The sequence below is a fragment of the Muscardinus avellanarius genome (assembly GCF_963383645.1).
Source record: "Muscardinus avellanarius genome assembly, chromosome: 13".
In the NCBI taxonomy this organism is placed as follows: Eukaryota; Metazoa; Chordata; class Mammalia; order Rodentia; family Gliridae; genus Muscardinus; species Muscardinus avellanarius.
In genome coordinates, this window is record NC_137799.1 from 33,269,608 (window position 1) to 33,292,392 (window position 22,785).

The following is a 22,785-nucleotide window of genomic DNA, read 5'->3' on the forward strand; positions in this document are numbered from 1 at the left end:
ATCACAGGTTCTAGGCTAGTGAGCAGGAGCTTCACAAGACGCTTTTTTGTGTGTGTGTGGTACTGGGGTTCCTGGAAGCCCTTCTACCTCCGGTCTACACTCCCAGACCTATTTTATACTTTTTATTTGGAAACAGGGTCTCTTAAGCCAGCATGGCTGGCTTTGAACCTGCGCAATCCTCCTGTCTCCGCCTCCCAAGCGTGGGGATTACAAGCGTGCACCACCACGACCAGCTAAGACCTTGTTTTTTGTTTGTTTGTTTGTTTGGTTGGTTGGTTGGTTGGTTGGTTTGGTTTGGTGGTACTGGGGTTCCTGGAAGCCCTTCTACCTCCGGTCTACACTCCCAGACCTATTTTATACTTTTTATTTGGAAACAGGTCTCTTAAGCCAGCATGGCTGTCTCCACCTCCCAAGTGTGGGGATTACAAGCGTGTGCCACCACCCCCAGCTAAGACCCTGTTTTAAAATAAAAATAAATAAATAAATAAAAGGACTGCTTAATGGTAAAACACCCATGGGTTCAATGAGATTTCTTTTAACAAATATCTCTTCAGTACCAAAAAACAGTAGTCAATAGCATCAGTCTACAAAATACGATGCATAAAGGGGACTACCTGTAAAGAAAATAGGTCTGATAAAAAAAATTTAAGATCTAAAGCATGGTTATTCCCAGTACCACCAAAAATTAAAAATCAAAAATAAAGCATGGTTTTGTTCCTCTTATTATCTATGCCAAAAGCCATCTGCCTTCTGGTACTCTTAGCAAGAATTATTGGGAAATAAGTTATTAGGAATCAGTGGGTACATTAAAACATAAAGCATATTTTTCCAAGATATGGAAATTTATTTCAGAGGTATTTGAATACTTCAGGGAAAAATTAAAGATTTAGTTTTATAAGAAAGGAAAAGTACCCTATGTTAAAGTATTTGGTCAATGCTTTCTAATTCTTCTTTTTCATATCTTTAAATACAGAATCCCCTTCACCTACAACTGAGTTTAGAAAATTCATTAAGTTCTGATGCTGATGTCACTGTCTCAATCCTGACCATGAACAACTGGTACAATTTTAGCTTGTTGCTGTGCCAGGAAGACTGGAACATCACTGACTTCCTCCTCCTTACCCAGAATAATTCCAAGTTTCACCTCGGGTCCATCATCAACATCACTGCTAACCTCTCCTCCACTGAGGACCTCTTGAGCTTCCTGCAGGTCCAACTGGAGAGTGTTAAGAATGGCACGCCCACAATGGTGACATTTGGCTGTGACATGGAGAGCATCCGGCAGATTTTTGAAATTACCACCCAGTTTGGGGTGACACCCCCTGAGCTCCACTGGGTGCTGGGAGATTCTCAGAATGTACAGGAACTGAGGACAGAAGGTCTGCCCTTGGGGCTCATTGCTCATGGGAAAACAACACAGTCTTTCTTTGAGTACTACGTACAAGATGCCATGGAGCTGGTTGCAAGAGCTGTAGCCACAGCCACCATGATCGAGCCAGAACTTGCTCTCATTCCCAGCACGATGAACTGCATGGATGTGAACACTACAAATCTCACTTCAGGACAATATTTATCAAGGTAGGATTCAAGTCCTGGGTTACATTCCCATTCAAAGGACTGCAACAAAAAGTAAAGTTTTTCTATCTATCCCCATTGCAGAAATCTTGATTCTAAGTAGCATTAAACTCTAACAGTATTTCTGACAGGGTTTCTGGTTACAGAATGCTAGTATCTCATCATCTATTCTCTGTCATTTATCTACAGACATGTAAGTGCTTGGTATAAGGAGAGTACTCAGTTCTGTTTTGAGATATTATCTTAGTCTCTTTTTCCCCACTGTTTTAGCTTAGCTCTTTAAAAGCTCTGAGGAGTAGTCTTTTCTAATTAGCAAATTCAAATAATTTTGAGTAGCTAGATATAGTATAATGAAGACACCATGAAATGACATATGAAAAGTACCTAATGGGTTTGACACATAGGAGATGAACGATGAATATTTCTTTCCCTTCCCATTCTTCCCTATATTGATAGACTTGGAAATCTCTTCAAAAATATACAAAGAAAAAAGGTACCCAAAAAAGAAATCAACTTTTCTCTCGGCCCCCAGGTCTTGATGTTTAAGGCAGTGAAGAGTAATGAAAGGCACTCTAAAGTCATACTGAGTTTGAATTTTAGCTCTGCCACTTAAGATATGCATAACCAGATCAAGTTACTCAAATTCTCTAAGCCTTAGTTTCTTTCATCCTATATCTATTGATGAAAAATGGTTATAGCAGCAGATTCTGTAGCCCATGGAATTGTAATAGATAATAGATAAAAGATAGAGCTAAAAGTTTCACAAGAGATTATCATTTAATTATTTTAAATTATTACTTATTATTTTCTGCATAAGTAATTATATGTATTATATGTTCTAACTAGATACTTTTCTGCTTAATGCCTCAATCTTATTCTGAATCTAGAATGGGAAAGTTTATTTAAAATAAAGAATAGCCTATCCTATGGAAATGGTTTGCATAATCCCTGGGGAGAGAGGAATGTCCTTCAAGGATATTTTGTTTAGGCCTAGATTTTCTTCTTCTTCTCTGTCTTTAGGCAGAGGCTTACTGGTCAGAAAACTACAGGTATTTCAGAGGTGACAGTTTACATGTAGATTAGGTTTCATTTCTAAACAATTCTCTTGGAACAGTGACATTTGACTGCATTGAGGAATACCAGGTAAGACCAGAGTGTCTTACCTTTAAAGAAGATATGAATGTTTGTTAAAAGTTCAAAAAGTCCTCAGAATTCTGAATTTAATTTTCCATGAACGGGTTGAGCACCTTCTATGTGCAAGGCAACACGCTAAGTGCCATATAAACGGCAGAGTTCAAGACTAATCATAAACTGGGCGTGGTGGGAAACATGTAATCCCAGGACATGGGAGGCTGAGATAGGAGGATTCCAGGTACAAGGTTAAGATTTATCAACTTAGTGAAATCCTGTTTAAAAATAAAAAATAAAATAGGATTTGGGGGCAGAGTTATAGGAAGAACACCTCTGGCTTTAATCCCTAGTACCAAAAATAAAAATAAATAAATAAAGACTAGGCATAATCTAAAAATTCTTAAAGAATTCTATTAGTAATAAAATATAAAAAGTAATTTAAATTTATTCTTAAAATCTCCAAATTTTAAAATTAACTGTCCTATCATCATCTGAATTGTCCATTTTTCCATTTTATATGAATTTCTATAAGATTAAAAGCTATTTATTTTACAACTGCTATCCTGAATTAATCTATTATTTTTGTACTAGCACATAACTGAAGCTCAGGATTTCATCTAAGACAAGAAGTATTCTCCTTCGCAACAAACATAAGCAAAGCTTTGATTTATAGCTTGAGACAGGCATTGTTGTTTTGGAAAGACTATCATGAACAACAGACAAGAAAAACCACCGGTGAAAACTACATTGAGTTATTTAGCATCTTTCTGTCTCGTGTACAATGAGGAACACAAGAAAAAAATGGTTTTTTAATCCTAAAAAATGTTTAGAAACTACAGGAAGGGTTATTTGTAGACTTTTGGTTTATGTGTCTTCAGATTCATTTTATCAAGATCAACTGATCTTACTGGCTTCTCACTATTTAATTTACATTAAAATACATGCCTCCTTCCACTAGAGTCTCATGACACTTCGTATATGAAATTATGTGACAATATTTATCACATCCATCACAGTATTTGTCTATGCAGCTGGCTTCTAAACCAGAATATAAGTGGAGGCTCTATCATTCACCTAGTCCAAAGCTAAGCATATAGCAGGCACTTAATAGATAGTAATTGAAATTTACTGACAAAGAAAGGACAGGAAACATTCTATTATATTTATATCCTTCATTATATTATGTGTTCAAAAAGAGAATTTGGTAGATAAATATTATCTAAGTTAAAAATCTCTCTCTTCTCTCTCTCTCTCTCTCTCTCTCTCTCTCTCTCTCTCTCTCTCTCTCTCGTCCTCCCTCCCACACCTTTTTTTCATTATGCCTACTGTCTGGTTTTCTTCTGTACATTTTTTTGTTGGAATATTAGGTTAGTAGATAACCTCTACCCTCATGGCTGTTTCTACATTTTTATTCCACAAACTTTGAAAGCTATAAAAAAAAGTGTGAGGTTTAGAACCCAGTGGCAATTCACAATGTGTAAGGGTCACTGACAATATTTTCAATCCTTATGGATGTGTTTGAGAAATGAACTCAAAGAACTTCAGAAAATATGCCTAGGACTTCTTAAACTCCCTGAGGAATACCGTCAAAGAAAAAGTTTCAAAGTGTTCGAGAAAGGGTCAAGGGAAGTGGGCAGAACCCCAGAAGGAGTCTTTATAATGAATAACTTAAAAGCTGCCTTAAGCCATAAAACATCTGTGGATTTTTCATCATCCTTATTTATTTTGTTTAATTCAGTCTTTTAGGAACTTATTCTCAGTCCATAAGTCACATCTGCATACAGTAATTTTCTTAATTGTTCCTAAATTTTGTGAGGCTGACCCCACTTCCTTGCTGCATGATAAAAGCCAGGAGGATAATGAGCCATGACTAGCGGGTGTCAGTGTTATGCAAGCTTTCATCTCTCACACAGTCATTTTCGGTTTAGGCTGACAGAATTGTTAACATTTAAAAATGTTAACAAAATCACCAAAAACATGGCATTTTCAGTATAAGCTTTTAGGCTAGAAAAAAGTCATTTCTCGTGGCAGACAATGTAGACATAATTACAAGTAAAAGGGATTTTATTCTTTCCAATCCCCCACATGACAGAGCAAATGTCCATCATAACTAAATGTAGACAAAAGCATTTGGGGACCAGTCTTCTTGTGTGATCTTTAACAATTTATTTATTGGTTGTTTTTCTAAATGTTAATTATTTGGATCCAGTATAACTGGCATGTTATTTCGGTAGTACTTCTATAAATACATATGTCAGGGTGTTTCTGTCCAGCCAATGATCATTTGTTGAAATAGGGTGAAGTAGGCAAAATAAAGACTTGAATCTTACCATTTTGGAGCGGACAGTCCAATGAGTGAAACTAAAAATTAAGTACATGGTTTTGAAATTACAATATATGTGCCTTTTAAGAATAGATATGTATGTTCAGATACATAGAAAAAAGAAAAAAATTAACTCTCAGATTTGGCAACAGATCTTGATAAATGCAAAGGAGTTTTCAGATTTGGAGCAAATTCACAGGCAGAGGAAAAGTCATATGCAAATTTAGCAAGACTTTAAAAGGAAACTTAGTATTATTGTAGGATTAATTGCATATGAGGTGGATTTGAGATGATTCTGGAAAAGTAGTTAATTTGATAACATGCCACACAGGGCTTTTATGCCAGGCTGAGGAGTTTGCATTTTATAAGCATAGTGGATGTTAGAGGAAATGCAGAACATTAGCCATGACATATTTATAAAATTACAATCCTGTAATAAATTAACCAAATAATGAAAGCCTTGAAAGTAATTTTGAAACCAATAGAACACAAAAGTTGTTCTTAATTCTCAAAATTATTTTAGCTTTGCCCACATTTCCTCCCTTACTGCATTCTGAACACCAGGCTGTGGCTAAAGTGAACAGGAGTTTGAAAATTTACCTGCTGTACCAGGGAACAGGATTTGTGCATGCTGATCTGAAGGCTCTAGATACTGATAGATACCTCATTTTCCTGGCCAAAGGAATCTCTGACCCTTTGGCTAATTAATTATAGCCCTGATAAGTTATACTAACTTCTCAGTGGGGTAATTAATCCCAGATTTCCTCTTTGAATAGCATCTGCACTTCATTTCTACACCCTGCAAAAATTCTGCCCCACAGTGGAGATGCAAAGAAGAGAAGACAGAGGCCCCTGCCCTTAGGAAGCTGACAATTCCTTTCATCTGTTCAACATCTAAGCTCATCTAATTACCCATACTTTTGCCCATTTTGCTTAACCTACCTATTTGATTATTATTCTTCCATACTCATTCTATTAGTGATTGATTATCCTCTGACTGGCTGGCCTTTCTATGCCCCTCCTTGGCTGACTCCTTCCCCTCCAAGATATGTTCATCTTTATGCTCATATGGTCAAAGAATACAGAGACTCACTGGCCTTTCATTAATAGCAAATGTTCTAATTATTGATGTTAAACTAATTAGAATCAATTATGTGCCAGGTATCATGAGGGCCTATAAAATCTACAGAAAAAAATATTAAAACAAATATCTGCTCAAAAACCCAAGATATAAATTGATGTTATGAATTGATGATAATGCCCAATTCATTCCTAAACATTAGAGGAATTTCAGAAGGACTTGAGGTTGTGTGATGTGATTCTAAATTTAGATATTCTTGTTCACCAATCACTATGATATAGTGGTATTGTGACCCCACAAAGGTATTTAAACTCTATAGACTATATTTTCTTAATTATAAGGATTCTTATCTCAAATAAGTTAAGTCTTATGCCTAAGGTCATTCAACTATTACCTTGATTTAAACCAGCTTACTTTTATCCACATTCTAGGTTCTTTTGGAATTAATGTAAATCTTCCTTAATTAGGATCCTATTACTTCTTGCAATTTATATTATTTTAGCCCAAAGCTATACAAATCAGGAAGCATAATTCCCCATATATAAGCATTCTTGTCCTAAGAACCTCTACCAAACCAAACCTGTTTGCCTATAGGTTTCAACATGTACTTAAAACAAATACAAATGCACTGACCATGGGAGCCAGAGGTTAGAAGCTGCTACACACTGGCCGCAAAGAGCCCCATGGAAAACATATTGCTCATGGGTGACCTGTTATGTCCAGCTATTACTCCTAGGTTAACTTGTTCATCTAGAGCAACTGAGTTGATACTTCTATAAAGCATGTTATTAATCATAGGAACCAACACATCAGGCCTTTATTTCCAGATGCTTCCATAAGAAACCCATAGCAATGGATTGGTTGACTGAAGTCTCCTGAACTTTTCCCTCCCTGTATTTCACTTAAGTCATACCAAGAGTTGGGTGTAAAATTTTTTACCAAGGGGGGGCATTAATTAAGAGACACTGGAAACATCAGCATTTCCTCAGGACCCTATTTTGATGCATATAGCTCAAATTTACTTAATCTAGGATCTAGCAAGTTTACAACTGTAGAATCTTTCCAAATTAGTGAGCTTCCAAGCTTTTATTTTCCTGAGAGGAAATCTTACTTTTTGTTGATGTTTTCATTCTATATGTTTCTATTGTAAATTTTGGAACTATGCCAAAAAATGTGAAGCTATGGAGGGTAAAGGTGCCGCTCTACTCTGAATTCTATATCTATATCTCAGAGCCACTCCATTCTCCACACCCATGACATTTCAGAGGAATAGTTGACTCAGAAATACCATATATTGACATAGAGCCTCATCTTAAGCAGCGAGCAGCACCCACATCAGAATTCTGTGTGCTCACCAGCGATTGGATCACAACGGCACAGAGACTCCAACGGACACCTGAACCAAGGAAGCCAGGTACCTGAGTGCATCCAGGGAAAGTGCGGGTCCTAGCGTGCGCCCCAGCCCCAACCCCAGCACTGGCCCGGGGCATCTGTCCCACGCCTCAGAACCCAGCACCGTCCTTGTGCACCCTGTCTGCACCCCAGACCCCTACTAGTAGTCAGTGCCTGCGCCACCGCCACCCCTAAATCAGAGCCTACCTTGTGTGCCTAGCGCCCACCCCCAACGGAGCCCAGACATCCACCTTGCCAGAGGCCTGCCTTTCAGGTGGCGAAAGCTCATTGTGCCCCTGAAATCTCCTCTGAGTCCCCCCAGCTTCTACGTCCCGCGGGAGGCAGAGATCATTGCTGGACACCGCACACTGCCTGTGCACCCGGACCCTTGTGCACCTATCCCACACCCCTGGCACACCGCTGGGAGTTCCCGCCCGCCCAGTAGCCTGATGCTCAGTTCTAATCAAGAACACAGCTCAATACACCTTGGAGGAGCATAGCAGCAGGCACTAGGCAACTGCACCCACTCACACCTGGGTCCAGTAATAGCAGCACACCCAGCCTGCACTCTCGGAATAGGCAGAGCTCTGGCAGTAAGTGTGGGCCTCCAGGAACCGACATCCCTTTGCCTAGGGTATATCTTGGGACCACACTGGCTAGCCCAGTTGAAATTTCCAGAGACACAGGAAAATCCATTGAGACACAATACCTGCACAGGACCTCAGGGGGGTGGGGGATTCCAAGTCTACTTTAGACATTCTCCACCCCTGCTGTAGGGAAGTACAGGCGGGAGTCTAGGGTGGTGAGTGCAGAGGTGCTAACTACAGGTTGGAATTTCGCAGAACCTGGGAATTGTACAGATTCTAATAACAGTGAAACCAGACATCCTGACACATAAACCCAAAGCAGTTAAAGGAAAGAAAGGTGTCCAAATACCCAGAGTGACCTAAGAAGATAAAAATAGAGTACAAAGAAAACTAAGAGACATTGGATTATATTCTGAACACTACCAAAGCAATCAGATACGCAAATATTATATGGACCTGACCCCATATTCGTAAATAAGTAGGACTGTTTGTTTTTCTTTTATTGTGGATGTTTTGTTTCATTTTGCTTTTACGGTGCTTTTGTTTTGGTATGGTTATTGCTGTTTTATATTTTTTTTCTTAACCCACCCTTCTTTTACTTTAATTTGTTGTTTTTATATATATATATTTAATAGTTTGCCTTATTTTCTGATTTCACACAGCTGCTAGTTCCTCTTATTTTATTCTTGTCCTTTTTTTCTCTTTCTTCCTCTTTCCTTCCTTTTTTCGTTCTCCTCCTTTGATTAGTTTTTCCTTTCTTTTTCTTGGATTACATAGTAGTCTTGGTATCTTGTGTGGATTTTTTTTTATGTTTGTCTCCTTCCATTACCCCTCTTACAACTTTCCCCACACTAACCTACATACTCTTCTCCCCCAAAACTTTTCCCCATAATATACCTCCGTGTTTAATACTCAAAGTATTTCATATATCCATACTTACTCTACTAACGACAAGTCCTACTAGTTAACTCTCTCTCATTTTCAGCAAGATATTACTTTATCATACTTAAAGTCTTTCTCAACCTAAACATATCTTCTACCTAATCCGACTCCTTTACCCATCAACACAGCTCCTCCCCCATCACCCACCCTCAACACTGGAAAAGCTCTGCTGACTTGCCGATACCCCTAAACTCCTAATATTACTATTGGACTAAGCATAATACTCACAAACAATGGGTAGAAACCAGAAAAACAGGACAGAGAATGCTATAAATATGAGAACCAGGAACAATGAAGAGACAGCAGAAGTCACGAATACTGACCTACTAGAAATACAAGAAGGGGAGTTCAGAATCTTGATGTACAATATGATGAAAGGATTTAAAACAAGTATAGAGGAGGTGAAAGGTGAGATAGAATCACTAAAAAAGAATCAGAAAGAGGTCTGGAATGAAATGAAAGAGGCAATAAGTGAAATGAAGACAGCAATAGAAAGAAATTCTGGAAGACTAGATGAAATGAAAAACAGATATCAATATTAGAAGACAGTACATCCCAAACCAAAAACACAGTCAGTGATATACAGAAATCTCTACAGCAACAAAACCTAAACATCCAGCAAATATGGGATAATATGAAGCGTCCTAACTTATGGATAATTGGCATTTAAGAAGGGATAGAGGTACAGACCAAGGGCATCTGTAATCTCTTCAAGGAAATAATCTCAGAGAATTTTCCAAATTTGTAAAGAGACTTGGACCTTCATGTCCAGGAGGCATACAGAACTCCACTAAGACAGGACCAAAGAAAGACTACTCCATGCCATATAATAACCAAAATGACCAACATGGTGGCCAAGGAAGGAATCTTAAAAGCAGTGAGAACAAAAGGAAGGGTGACATATAGAGGCAAAACAGTAATAATCACCCCAGACTATACAACCCAGGTCATGAATGCTAGGAGAGACTGGTACAATGTGATCCAGACCCTGGAAGAAAATAACTTCCAACCAAAGCTCATCTATCAAGCAAAACTACTATTCAAGATCAATGGTGAAACCAAAGTCTTTCAGGATAAACAGAATCTCAAAAAATTCATGAATTCAAAGCCAACACTAGAGAAATTTTTTAAAGAAATAAACCATAAGGAAGAAAAAAGAAGCAGACTTCAGAAACAGAGAAGAAAATAAGTTAATAAGTGGGCCATTTAAGTAAAGAAGAAAGATCAAACCACCCAAGAGTAGACAGAACACAAAATGGCAGAAAACAAAAATCATATTTCAATAATATCTCTTAATGTCAAAGGACTGAACGCACCAATCAAAAGACATAGACTGGCAATGTGGATTAGGAAACAATCCACATTGTTTCCTAAAAACAAAGCTGGTTCAACATATGCAAATCATGTAATTCACCACATAAATAGAACCAAGAACAAAAACAACATCATCATAGCAATAGATGCTGAAAAAGCATTCAACAAAATCCAACACCCATTTATGTTAAAAACACTGCAAAAAATTGGGATAGAAGGAAAGTACTTCAACATCATTAAGGCAATATACTGTAAACCCAAAGCCAACATTATATTGAATGGGGAAAAACTGCAAGAATTTCCGCTAAAGTCAGGAACAAGACAAGGATGCCCACTATCACCACCCCTTTTCAATATAGTCCTTGAGACTCTTGCTGCAGAAATCAGACAAGAGAAGGAAATCAAAGGAATCCACATAGGAAAAGAGGAATTAAAATTATCCTTATTCACAGATGACATGATCCTTTATCTGGAAGACCCAAAGAACTCAACCAAAAGACTTCTGAAGCTGATTGACAAATTCAGCAAAGTCGCAGGTTACAAAATCAACCTAAAGAAATCAGTGGCTTTTCTTTATGCCAACAACGAATCCACAATGAAAGAAACAAAGAAAACAATTCCATTCACTATAACCTCAAAGCCAATAAAATACCTAGGAATAAACCTAACCCTAGATGTGAAAGACCTCTACAACAAAAACTATAAAACATTAAAGAAAGAAATTGAAGAAGACATTGGAAGATGGAAAGATCTCCCGTGCTCATGAATAGGCAGAATAAATATCATCAAAATGGCCATTCTGCCAAAACTGATCTATAGGTTCAATGCAATTCCCATTAAAAAACCAGCGACATTCTTCAGAGACCTAGAAAAATCAATCATGAACTTTATATGGAGAAAGAAAAGACCTAGAATAGCCAAAGCAATTCTCAACAATAAGAAACATGCAGGAGGCATTACAATCCCAGACTTCAAACTATACTATAGAGCAATAGTAGTAAAAACAGTATGGTACTGGCACAATAACAGATATACTGACCAGTGGATTAGAATAGAAGATACAGAAACAAACCCACACATCTTTAGTCAATTAATCTTTGACAAAGGGGCCAAACACATACGCTGGAGAAAAGACAGTCTTTTCAACAAGTGGTGCTGGGAGAACTGGCTAACCATTTGTAAAAAGATGAATCTAAACCCCTATATCTCACCAAATACAGGAATCAACTCAAGATGGATCAAAGACTTAGAAATTATACCTGAGACTGTGAAGTTAGTAGAGGAGAGCATAGGTTCAACACTACAACATATAGGCACAGGCAGTAACTTTCTCAACAAAACCTCCAAAGCTCAGGAAATTAAAGCAAGAATAAACAAGTAGGATAGCATCAAACTTAAAAGTTTCTTCTCATCAAAGGAAATTATCAATAACCTAAAGAGGAAGCCTACAGAATGGGAAAGGATCTTTACCACCCACCACTCTGATAGGGGGCTAATATCCAGAATATACAAAGAGCTCAAAAGACTCTACACTAGCAAAACAAACAACCCAATCAAGAAATGGGCAAATGAACTAAATAGACACTTCACAAAAGAAGAGATACAAAGGACCAATAGATACATGAAAAGATGTTCTTCATCACTGGCAATCAGGGAGATGCAAATCAAAACTACACTGAGATTCCATCTAACCCCCAGTCATAGTGGCAAGCATAAAGAAATCAAACAACAACAAATGCTGGCGAGGATGTGGGGAAAGAGGAACTCTTTTACACTGTTAGTGGGAATGCAAACTAGTTCAACCACTATGGAGATCTGTGTGGAGATTCCTAAGAAAGGTGGGAATAGATCCACCATATGATCCAGCTATACCACTCCTGGGTATCTTTCCAAAGGGGTTGAATTCAGAGAAATACAGCAACATATGCATACCTATGTTCATAGCAGCACAATTTGTAATAGCCAAAATATGGAACCAACCCAGACCACCATCAACAGATGAATGGATAGCAAAACTATGGGAAATACACACAATGGAATTCTATTCAGCCATAAAGAAGAACAAAATTATATCATTTGCAAGAAGATGGAAAGCCCTGGAGAACATTATGTTAAGTGAGATCAGCCAAGCACAGAAGGAGAAGGTACATATGTTTCCTCTAATATGCCCAAACTAGGAAACACAAAGGATACCAGTGGGACTCCAGATAATGGAGGGGAAATACCAGCAAAGTTTGAATGGAAAGATAGGAGAGGAGGAAGGCTGATCTTGATTAATGATGGTCTACATCTGAACATGTGTAAAATTATGAATATGACATGGTTAACCTGGACAACCATTGGCGGGGGGAAGGAAGGGAAAATGGGGGCGGGGGGAGAGGGCACCAAATAGAGTTTAAATGTATACTATTTATGTTCAATAAAAAATTGTTAAAAAAAAGAAATACCATATATTGGCCCATTGCCATGACTCTGCCAAGGCAATACTGGAGGAGCTATCAGTACCTGGGCTAGCACCGGGGCCAGTTCTAAAGCTCCAGAATGAATGAAGTTGAGATATTACACAAAGTGACCACAGCAGTTCAAGGATTGGTGCAGACCATAATTGTGCAAACCAGAACAACTCCACACATTTCTCAATGTAGTCACCTCCTCACACACTCCAAATTAACACAGCCCAAAGCATGTATTATAAATCATCACATAGATTATTATTTCTTCCTCTTGAGGAAAAATTAAAAAAAGAGATCTTCTTGCCCTATAAAGTTTTACCTATTTAGTAACTGAATTTTGTAGATATTGATAAACCATTGTCCCTAATGATTCATATATATGTGTATATGTATTATTCATATGTATGTACATATATGTAATATTAAATTGCTATGGCCAGTGAAGTGGTAGAAGTCTTTTTTTAAAAGATGGGCATTATGTGTTGTCTTAAAGATGATATAATCAATGGTTACAGTGTATTGAGACTCTCTTCTCTGAGGATTGAAATTTATGAATTTCCAATTCCTTATCAGAGACCTTTCTCATTAAACTAATTTCTATTTTAATACTATCCATTATTCAGGAGGCAAATGTATTAGAATCCCAGTGCTTCAAACAATCTATAAATTACAAATGCAAATGCTTTCTGGATGAATGGGCCCCATTCATTTGGCAGAATGATGAACTCCTTAGGAGACGCATGCCTGATTTGAGTAGAAGACATGTATTTAATGGCATTTACCTCACAAGTACTGCTGAACAGTTGGACGCTGTGTTGTGCTTAAGCTTCAAAGATTGCTCAGTGTGACAGGTGCCTAGATGATTGCTGAAGTCTCTTTCAGCCTAACAACCTGTGGTGCTATGGCTTATTCATTACTAACAACAACACTGAAGATACTGCTCTGGGAATGCAGGGTATGTAAAAAATCTACCCCTTTGAGGACCTCCCAGTCTAAAAAGTCAAAGCTGGGGTTAATCAACTGCCAAATACTTATGCTTAAGCCACTCAGGAGAATTAGAACATTCCATGAGTTATTTTACACATAGGTTAAGAAAATGTCTATATTTAATGTTTCATTTGGAGAGCTGTCTGGTGTGCAGAGAAAAAAATCAAAGCAATGTCTTCTGACAGAATTGGCAATAAATGAGTTAGATGATAGATAAGGTCTGTAGCTAATAAGGCTAAATTCATGTTATCACACAAGGAAGAAGATATCACAGGGGTCTGCACCTGTGAAACAAGCCACAAAAGACAGCTGAGCTAGGAGCAACCAGAATAGGAGTAGAGACAGTTCCTTTGGGGCTGAAAGAAAAGATAAAAGTTATAAACAGAGATGTTGGAAAAAATAAAGTGAAGTAAATAGATGAATTTCAGAAATTAGGGATAGAGAAGCTGGAGTGGCAATAAAATGAAATTAGTATATTAAGTAGGGATGGTCAAAAGTTTATTTAGCTGTGCACACCTGTAATTTTAATACTTGGGAGGCATGGTCAGATGCAGCAAATTATCAAAGGCTCTCTGCAACTTGGTGAGACCCTGAGTTAAAATTAAAAAATTAAATAGTGCTGGAGATGTAGTTTGGAGGTACAATGGCTTTAGAATCAACTCCCAGTACCAAAAAAATGTAAAATAGTTGATCTAACATAAGATCTCTTGCCAACTGGACAGAATATTTGGCATTTTCTCTGTACAAAGTCACCAAAAGGAAAAGTACAAAAAAAGAAAAAGTGGAAATTTTTTAAATATTTAAAAAATAATGAGATGATGGTAGATTAACTCTCATGCCAGGAACCATTAAAAATACTAAAAAAATAAATAAATAAATAACTCAGAGCCTGAAAAGAGATGTAAAATTAGAATAATCTGGGAGGTAGTAGTTTTCAGGGAAAAACCTGAACAGGGAAGAGAAATATCACATACATGGATTAAAATACAAACAGAAAATATACATAGGTAATAATGCATACAGCTGGAGGTCTCTGGAGGTAGTGAAGTTCTAGAATTGGGTGTAAGATTTCTGAAAGACTATCCAACGAGAATAGTTTGAGGCTCTATAGTAAAAAAAAAAAAATGGAGAAAATGTGTAACTATATAAAAAGTGCATATATAGCCGGGCGTGGTGGCGCATGCTTGTAATCCCCGCGCTTGGGAGGCAGAGACAGGAGGATCACGCAGGTTCGAAGCCAGCCGCGCTAGCTGGTTTAGGAGACCCTGTTTCCAAATAAAAATGTAAAAATAGGTCTGGGAGTGTAGCCCGGAGGTAGAAGGGCTTCCAGGAACCCCAGTACCACCAAAAAAAAAGTGCATATACACATATATATATGTGTGTGTGTGTGTGTGTGTGTGTGTGTGTGTGTGTATGAGTTTTGAGAACTGCAAAAGCATAGAAACTTAGAGTATGTAAATTTTTTATTGAAATTCATTATAAATATGAGTCACATGAAGAAAAGATGGAATTTCAGAACATTCTTGGATCTCTTCCCAACTCCTCTCCTGTCCCAGAAAGAGAAAAGAAGCACAAGAGTATTCCTTTGTCTCATACAAAAAGTATTTCGTTGGCGGGGGCTTCCTTTTTCTAATACAAAAAATGCAAAGGGGTTTCCTTTGTCCCATACAAAAAAAAATTACTTTGTTGATGTGAATTCTCTACTGTATGTCAAGAGTTGGTGTATCTGGAGCTGAACTAAAAGAGAAAAAGAAACAAATACTTGAATTCAGTGCATAGGAGCCAGTAAATGAGACAACTGAACCCACTAAACCTAACAATAATTAGATGGTGCTGGTGGGAGGCGAGCTGGAGAGGATGGCAGGAGTGAAAATACTGTCAAAGATTTTGAATCAGGCAAAAGCAAAAAATTAAAATTAAAATTAAGTTCTCATAGGCAAGAAAAATTGACAAAGACTGATAGGAGATTAATAAATCTCTCATTTCTCTGGGGTAAAGTATTAAACACAATGAGATGATGACAGGAACCAACATTCATTTTATTTTTCAAGATATAAGAGAATGAGAATACAGATTTCTTAATGCTACCAAGAATTTACCAAGGAGGAAAATAAATTTTAGAACTTTACAGAGAAAATAGATATTCCCATGTAGAGATGATTAATAAAAGACAACAGTGGGGGGAAGGCAAAGATAATAAGGCAATTTAAAAGAAAGAGAAAAATGTGAGAGAAGTACATATACAAAGAGCAAAGAGGCTGATGAGTGAAAAACAGATCAAAGAAGAAATGAAAATATTACCTATAAACAACCAGGACATGGAGGCTAATGGTGCATTTAGAGAATAAAATGTAGATTTATATGAGACCAAAGTGAAGATGAGAAACAACTGGATTATTACAGAATTATTTCCAAAGCAAAAAAAAAAAAAGCAGATTTTTTTTTATTGGTGCATTGTAACCATACATCTTAATGAAGTTCAGGGTGGTGGAGGCATATATGCCCACAGCACTCATTGAGACCCCCTGAGTTCTCACCCTTTTTCCTCCCCCCTCTCCACTCCTTCCCACGCTCAACACAATCATTGATTTTGATAGATTTGTGAATGTACATCCTGTCCACTGAGGTGTTTCCTTCTTCCCCCCACCCATCTTCCTCAATTAGGTCACCTTCTTTATTCATATAATAGTACTAAAACTGTATATGCTGAATAAAACAAAATGTCAGAGGTCAGCAGTTATTAAAATTGTTTAGAAAATGATACTTCTTATAATGGAAATATTTTACTTTAGTTAATTTTGAAGCACATTAACAAAAACTAAAATAATGTAAATTACTTATGTAAATTAAGTAAATAAAAATGTAAATAATGTAATTAATTAGAAAAAATAATTTATGCTCATATACACATGGGCTTTTGTTGGGCCCAATAAAAAAAAGAAAATCAGGAACATACAAGATCTAAGAAAGAACATAGCCAGCAAGTTTTATTTAATATATAAAAGTAAGATAAATTTATTTTATCCATTAAATGGTTTCAAAAATTAATCATGTATTTTCCTAAAAAGAAAACCATATAACTTTATTAAAATGAACATTTTTTTAAAGATAAACATTTTGGGATTAGGGTTGTATCTCAAGGGTAGAGTACTTGCCTACTCCTATCATGCATGAGGTCCTAGGTTCCATCAATAACACCACAAAACAACAACAGCAAAGAAAACAGTAAATATTTTATGTCCACTTCCTCTAATATAATTAAAAGTAAATATGCTGCATTCGGCGATGATTTTATGGCTTTAAATGGCTCCATTATTGAAGAACACATTGTAATGAAAATATATCTTCATCTTCATCTAAAAAAAAGGAAAAGATAGAAGGGAAAGATGTGGGGGATATCTAGAAAAAAAAATCAAAATTAATTGGAGAGAAACTCTTTGAATTAGTATAAATGACAAATCCTAGAATGATGTCATTCATCAAACTTGACCCATAAAAATTAAAAGTTTAATAGGAAAGATTAAAAAACTAATTTTTAAAAGTACTATGTCCAAAATAGTTTTAAAATGACTCCTGAAAATTTAAATGGAAAAACAAAACACTAATCATTCAACTGAAATTTATCTAAAGCATTTGTTAGGAAAATCCCTTGCCCTCTGTACTGTTAAGACTACCTTCTGCTTCACTTTGAAAATGCAATGAAGCCCAGCATGGTGGCACACGATTTTATTTTTTATTTATTTTTTTATTAATTAATTTTTTTATTGGTGCACTGTATTCATACATATCATAATGGGATAAAAAAAAACTTTTGTAGACATACATGCACACATCGCCCAATTAGCCCCCACCCAATCCCCACCCCGTTCCCTCCCCATCCCTCTTTCCCATACTTGGCTTAGTGGTTGACATCTAGTATTATAGCAATTTATCCAAAATTAACAATGATAATCTCACAGAACAGTTTCGTTTCTCTGATACCAAGCTTTTGTGACTTAAAGATAACATTTCAATATTTCTTTTTGCTTTCTTTCTTACCAGAGAATATTTTTTAGGTGAAACTATCACACATTTATTTATTTATTTTTCAGAAAAAAATCTATCCTAATATGGAATATGGACTCTAGGTACCCAAAACGATCTTGAAAAAGAACAAAGCTAGAAGATATATATTTTCTGATTTCAAACCATATAAAGCTACAATAATTGAAACAGTGTAGTACTATTCTAAAGGCAGATATATAAACCATTGGAGTTAAATACAAGCCTAGAGATAAATTCTTCCATATATTGTCAAGTTATTTTTGACAAGGTTTCCACAAACATTTGGTGGCACACGATTTTAAACCCAGCACTTGGGAGGCTGACACAGGAAGATCACACAGGTTCAAAGGTTCAAAGTGAGACCCTGTTTCCAAATAAAATGTAAAATTGGTCTGGGAGTATAGCCCGGAGGTAGAAAGCCTCTAGGTTTTACCCCCAGTACCACCAAATGAAGAAGAAGAAGAAGAAGAAGAAGAAGAAGAAGAAGAAGAAGAAGAAGAAGAAGAAGAAGAAGAGGAGGAGGAGGAGGAGGAGGAGGAGGAGGAGGAGGAGGAGGAGGAGGAGGAGGGGGAGGGGGAGGGGGAGGGGGAGGGGGAGGGGGAGGGGGAGGGGGAGGGGGGAGGGGGGAGGGGGGAGGGGGGAGGGGGAGAAGGAGAAGAAGAAGGAGAAGGAGAAGAGAAAATGCAATGAAACGTCTCTCAAAGAATTTAAAAGGGAAAAGTATAATCTGATTTATGAGTCAAATCTATAAGTTCTTTCCTCAGATCCACCAACCACCTACCTACCTCTAAGCCCTATGTTCTCTCTGAATTTTCTCTTGTCCATACTCTCTTATAGCAAAGAACAACGCATCTACTTATGCCATAAAGAGCCCTTTTTGCCTTCTCAAGAACACTATACCAAAAATTTCCTCCTGTCTTTTCTATATCAATAATTATTCTATTTCTATTGGACCATTTATTTCCATCAGCATAAAAGCCAATGCATTTTTGTTCGCCTGAAATAGATATGCCTACCTAGATACAGATGTTTATTTCATTACTACTTCCATTACAACTTAATTTTCTCCTTTTCTCTATAGCATAACATTCTAAAGAGTAGTCTTGAGTTTCTCTCTTCATATTTTCACTTGAATCTACTCCACTGAAGTATTAGGCTGAAACACTTTACTACAATTACTCTCCAGAAGTCACCAGTGATGTACACGTTTCTAAAACTAATGATCAATTTTCAGTCCTTGTCATATTTGATCTGCTGAAAGCACTGGACACACTAAATCATTTTTATTTCTTGAGATACCTTTTTTACTTGCCTTCTAGAACACATCGCAGTTCGTTTTCCTACATTCTCAGTTATTTCTTCTCAGTACCTTTCTCTAGTTCCTCCCCTGAGCCACTTCTAAATGTTGGAGTGCCTCAGGACTTATCCCGTGCACTCTCTTCATCTGAAATCACATTGTGATCTCACTTGGTCTTCTTAAACACTGTATGTATGTTGGTGATCCCCCAATTTGGATCTCCAGTGTAGACCTCATTCCTAAACTCCAGGCAACCCAGCTACCTATTTAGCATCTGCGTTTGTATGTTCATAAATGATCTCAAACCTTACATTCACAGAAATGAACTCCTCATAGTTCTCCCCCACCTCAGATATGATTCTCCTACAGTTTTCTTTATCTCAGTTAATGGTAACTCCATCCTACCAGTTAGACAAGGCAAAATCCTTAGTGGTATCTTTTGACTTTCCTTTTCCTAACAACCCTGTGTGGGCTGTCATCAAATCCCATCAGTTCCAGCTTCAAGTCAAAGCAAGATCTAATTTTTTCTTCCCACAACCACAGCTGCCACCTCAGTCCACACCATCATCACCTTTGGTCTGGGTGTGTGAAACGGCTTCTTTACTGCTTTCTGTCTCTGCCCTTATCACTGCAACACAGCACTGTGAAAATCCTGTCAAGACGTGAGCTGCCTCACATCATTTCTATGTTCAAACTGCTTATTGGCTGCCCATCTCACTTAAATAAAAAACAAAGTCCTCACGACAACCCCCAAAAGCTTATTTTTCCCTAAGCCACCGCCTTATAAATGACTATTCCCAACAACTCTCCCCTCACTCCCTCCCCAAACATGTCAGACACACTCCCACTTCAATGGTGTTGAACTTGTTTTTCCTCACATATTGAATGTTCCTTACCCAAATATCCTTGTACCTAGTCCCTCCCTTCCTTCAGCTCTTCATTCACATATTAGTTCTTCTGAAGAACGCCTTCCTTAACCTTGCTACTTTCTTTTACCTCCCTGGCACTTGGTGCCATATACTAGCCCATGCACATTACCTATTTAGCATATTTATCTTGTGCTCTTCCATAGAATGAGATTAATACAAGCTTCATAGGCTGTTGTCTTTCTTCTGTACCATGTACCAGCTAGAACAGTGCCTAACATGAAGTATCATGGAATGAATAAAGCATTGGGTGGGTGATGTGTTATATTGTTAACATTCTTTATTTGTTTGAATGACGATCCTTTCATGAGTATGCCTAGATTCTGTGCACAAATATGACTTCTAAAATAAATCATAAATATATTAAATATAGATCTTGCTTATACCACAAACTGTCTCACAAACACCTTTATGTAATCTGCAGAGTGAAAGTTTTTATCTTAGCTGCTAAACAAATCAAATTTATCCTTAACTAGTGACATAGTTGGAAGCTTTTAATAAATAAAATTAACTAATGAACATCATTCTTTTAAGAAGAGTGGCATCTTGGGAGATTTGTTGAACTGCTTCCTTCAACATCACCATGTGCAAGTTTAGCACAGTGCTAACCTAGGTTCTCACTCCTGGAGTGAGTGCCAATAGCATTAAAATATCCTTCTAAGTGGTCTCCATGTCCATCCTTCCTTCTCATATAAGCGTTTTACTTGCTTCAAGGTCAATATTGCTAAAGCAGACCTCCTGTTATGCCATTAAACTTCTTGGAAATCTTCATGGCTCCCTTTTTACTATTAAAATCCAACCTCAAAAAACAGGTGCAAGAGGCCTCTATAAGCTCGCTGTAACCCGTTTCCCTTATATATTTTCTAATATTTTTCTACCTAGCTCTCCTCTTACACTGGTGTGCTTACTTCCCCCTCCTACATTTTATATCTTCTTATCTTTCTTTATAGCACTCCCAAATCTGGCAGATTTGTTTAGAATGCATACCTATGTATGAGCATGATTAGTGCTAAATAATAAGGGTGTTATTAATCCCTTGGATCCAAGACCTAAATTTCCTCAAAGGAATTTAAGATTAATTTTCTCCTTTATTATAGCCACATTTCTCTTTGGGCTTATCTTATTTATTTGGCCTTTTATAAAGTTGGGTTTCACATATTTGTTTTTTTGTTTGTTTGTTTTTTGTTTTTGTTTTCCATGTCTGAGGATGGAACCCAGGGGGCATTTGCCCTCTGAGCTACATCCCCTGCCCTATTTTGAAACCTGGTCTCACCGGGTCTCACTGAGTTGCAGAGGGCCTCACTAAGTAGCTGAGGCTGTCCCTGAACTGCGATCCTCCGGTCTCAGCCTCCAGAATGCTGGGATTACAAGCGTGCGCCACCACACCCAGTTCACATATTCTTAATATTGTTTGTGATTTAAATACAATCCTGTGCATTTGGCCCTCTTAAAATCACTGTTTTTCCTTACAAAGATGAAATATCTTTTTTTTTTTTTTTTTTTTTTTTTTTGGTGGTGGTGGTACTGGGGTTTCCTGGAAGCCCTTCTATATCTGGGCTACACTCCCAGACCTATTTTTTTATTTTTGGAAACAGGGTCTCTTAAGCCAGCGCGTCTGGCTTCGAACCTGCACAATTCTCCGGTTTCCACCTCCCAAGCGTGGGAATTACAAGCGTGCGCCACCACACCCAGCGTGAAATATCTTTTGATTATACTATCTTTCCTCAATGTCTCCTGCTACCACCATGTAAAACAAGGAGAGAGAAAGAGAGCAAGGAAGAGAGAGAAAGAAGCACTATTCCTGGCACATGAAATTGTGTTCAACCCCCTCTTTTTCCAAACTTTTCCCTATATAGTTAGCAAGGAAAAAATCATTTTAAAATAAATTCAGATGGCCGGGCATGGTGGCACACTCTTGTAATCCCAGTATTCGGGAGGCTGAGACAGGAGGATCCGGGTTCGTGGACAACCTCAGCTACTTAGTGAGGCCCTTTGCAACTCCTTGAGACCCTGTTTCAAAATAAAGAATAAAAAATAGGGCTGAGGGTATAGTTCATAGGTAGAATGTCCCTGGTTCCTATCCCCAGTACCACAAAAAAATAAATAACATAAAATAAAATAAATTCAGATGATCATGTCCCTCCCCAGACCAAATCTTCTCAATGGCTCCCCACTGTATTCATTATGGCCTCTGATCAGACATAATTCATTTTCCACCCAAGTCTCCAGCCTTATTTCTCACCACTTATTGTCAAGCGACTTGCACTTTGTCTCTGGATTTTATACACGTGTCTCCTTAGGCTGACAGCATTGTCTCTCTGCCTCTACAAATCTTTCCTTAGCACCCCAGAGTAGAATGTGTGGGTGTCCTTACTCTCTCTTCCAATGACATTAGGTTCCCCTCTATCATGATACTCATTTATACTTGTTCAGGTGACTCATTCACTTTCTTCCCACAAGCAGACTTTGGGCTCCTTGATACCAACCAGTATTTGTCTTTTGTCTCTATAAGCATAAATGCTAACAACAATGCCAAGTACTTGAATCGGTTTTTCCTGACTATAAAATTATTCCCAACTTTCTGTTGTTTTTCATTTAAGAAGATTCCAGGAAAAGAGAAAAAGTAACATGGTAGAATCCAAATTAAGCAAAAGTCAGATTTCAACCTTTTAAACTTTGAACTAATAGAGAGAGCATTGACACTATGCATTATCATTACATTCCAAAGAATAT

At 37.4% G+C, this 22,785-nt stretch overlaps 1 protein-coding gene across 1 annotated transcript in view; it reads left to right on the plus strand.

Annotated features, from left to right (window-relative positions):
* The window catches only part of GRIN3A (glutamate ionotropic receptor NMDA type subunit 3A), a gene marked incomplete at both ends in the record, with an annotated part of 172,011 nt that overhangs the window by 48,206 nt on the left and 101,020 nt on the right, over positions 1-22,785 (plus strand). The window contains one exon of the mRNA XM_080709309.1: positions 974-1,578. Within this exon, the coding sequence (XP_080565435.1) occupies positions 974-1,578 (605 nt within the window). The remainder of the gene's footprint in view (positions 1-973; positions 1,579-22,785) is intronic.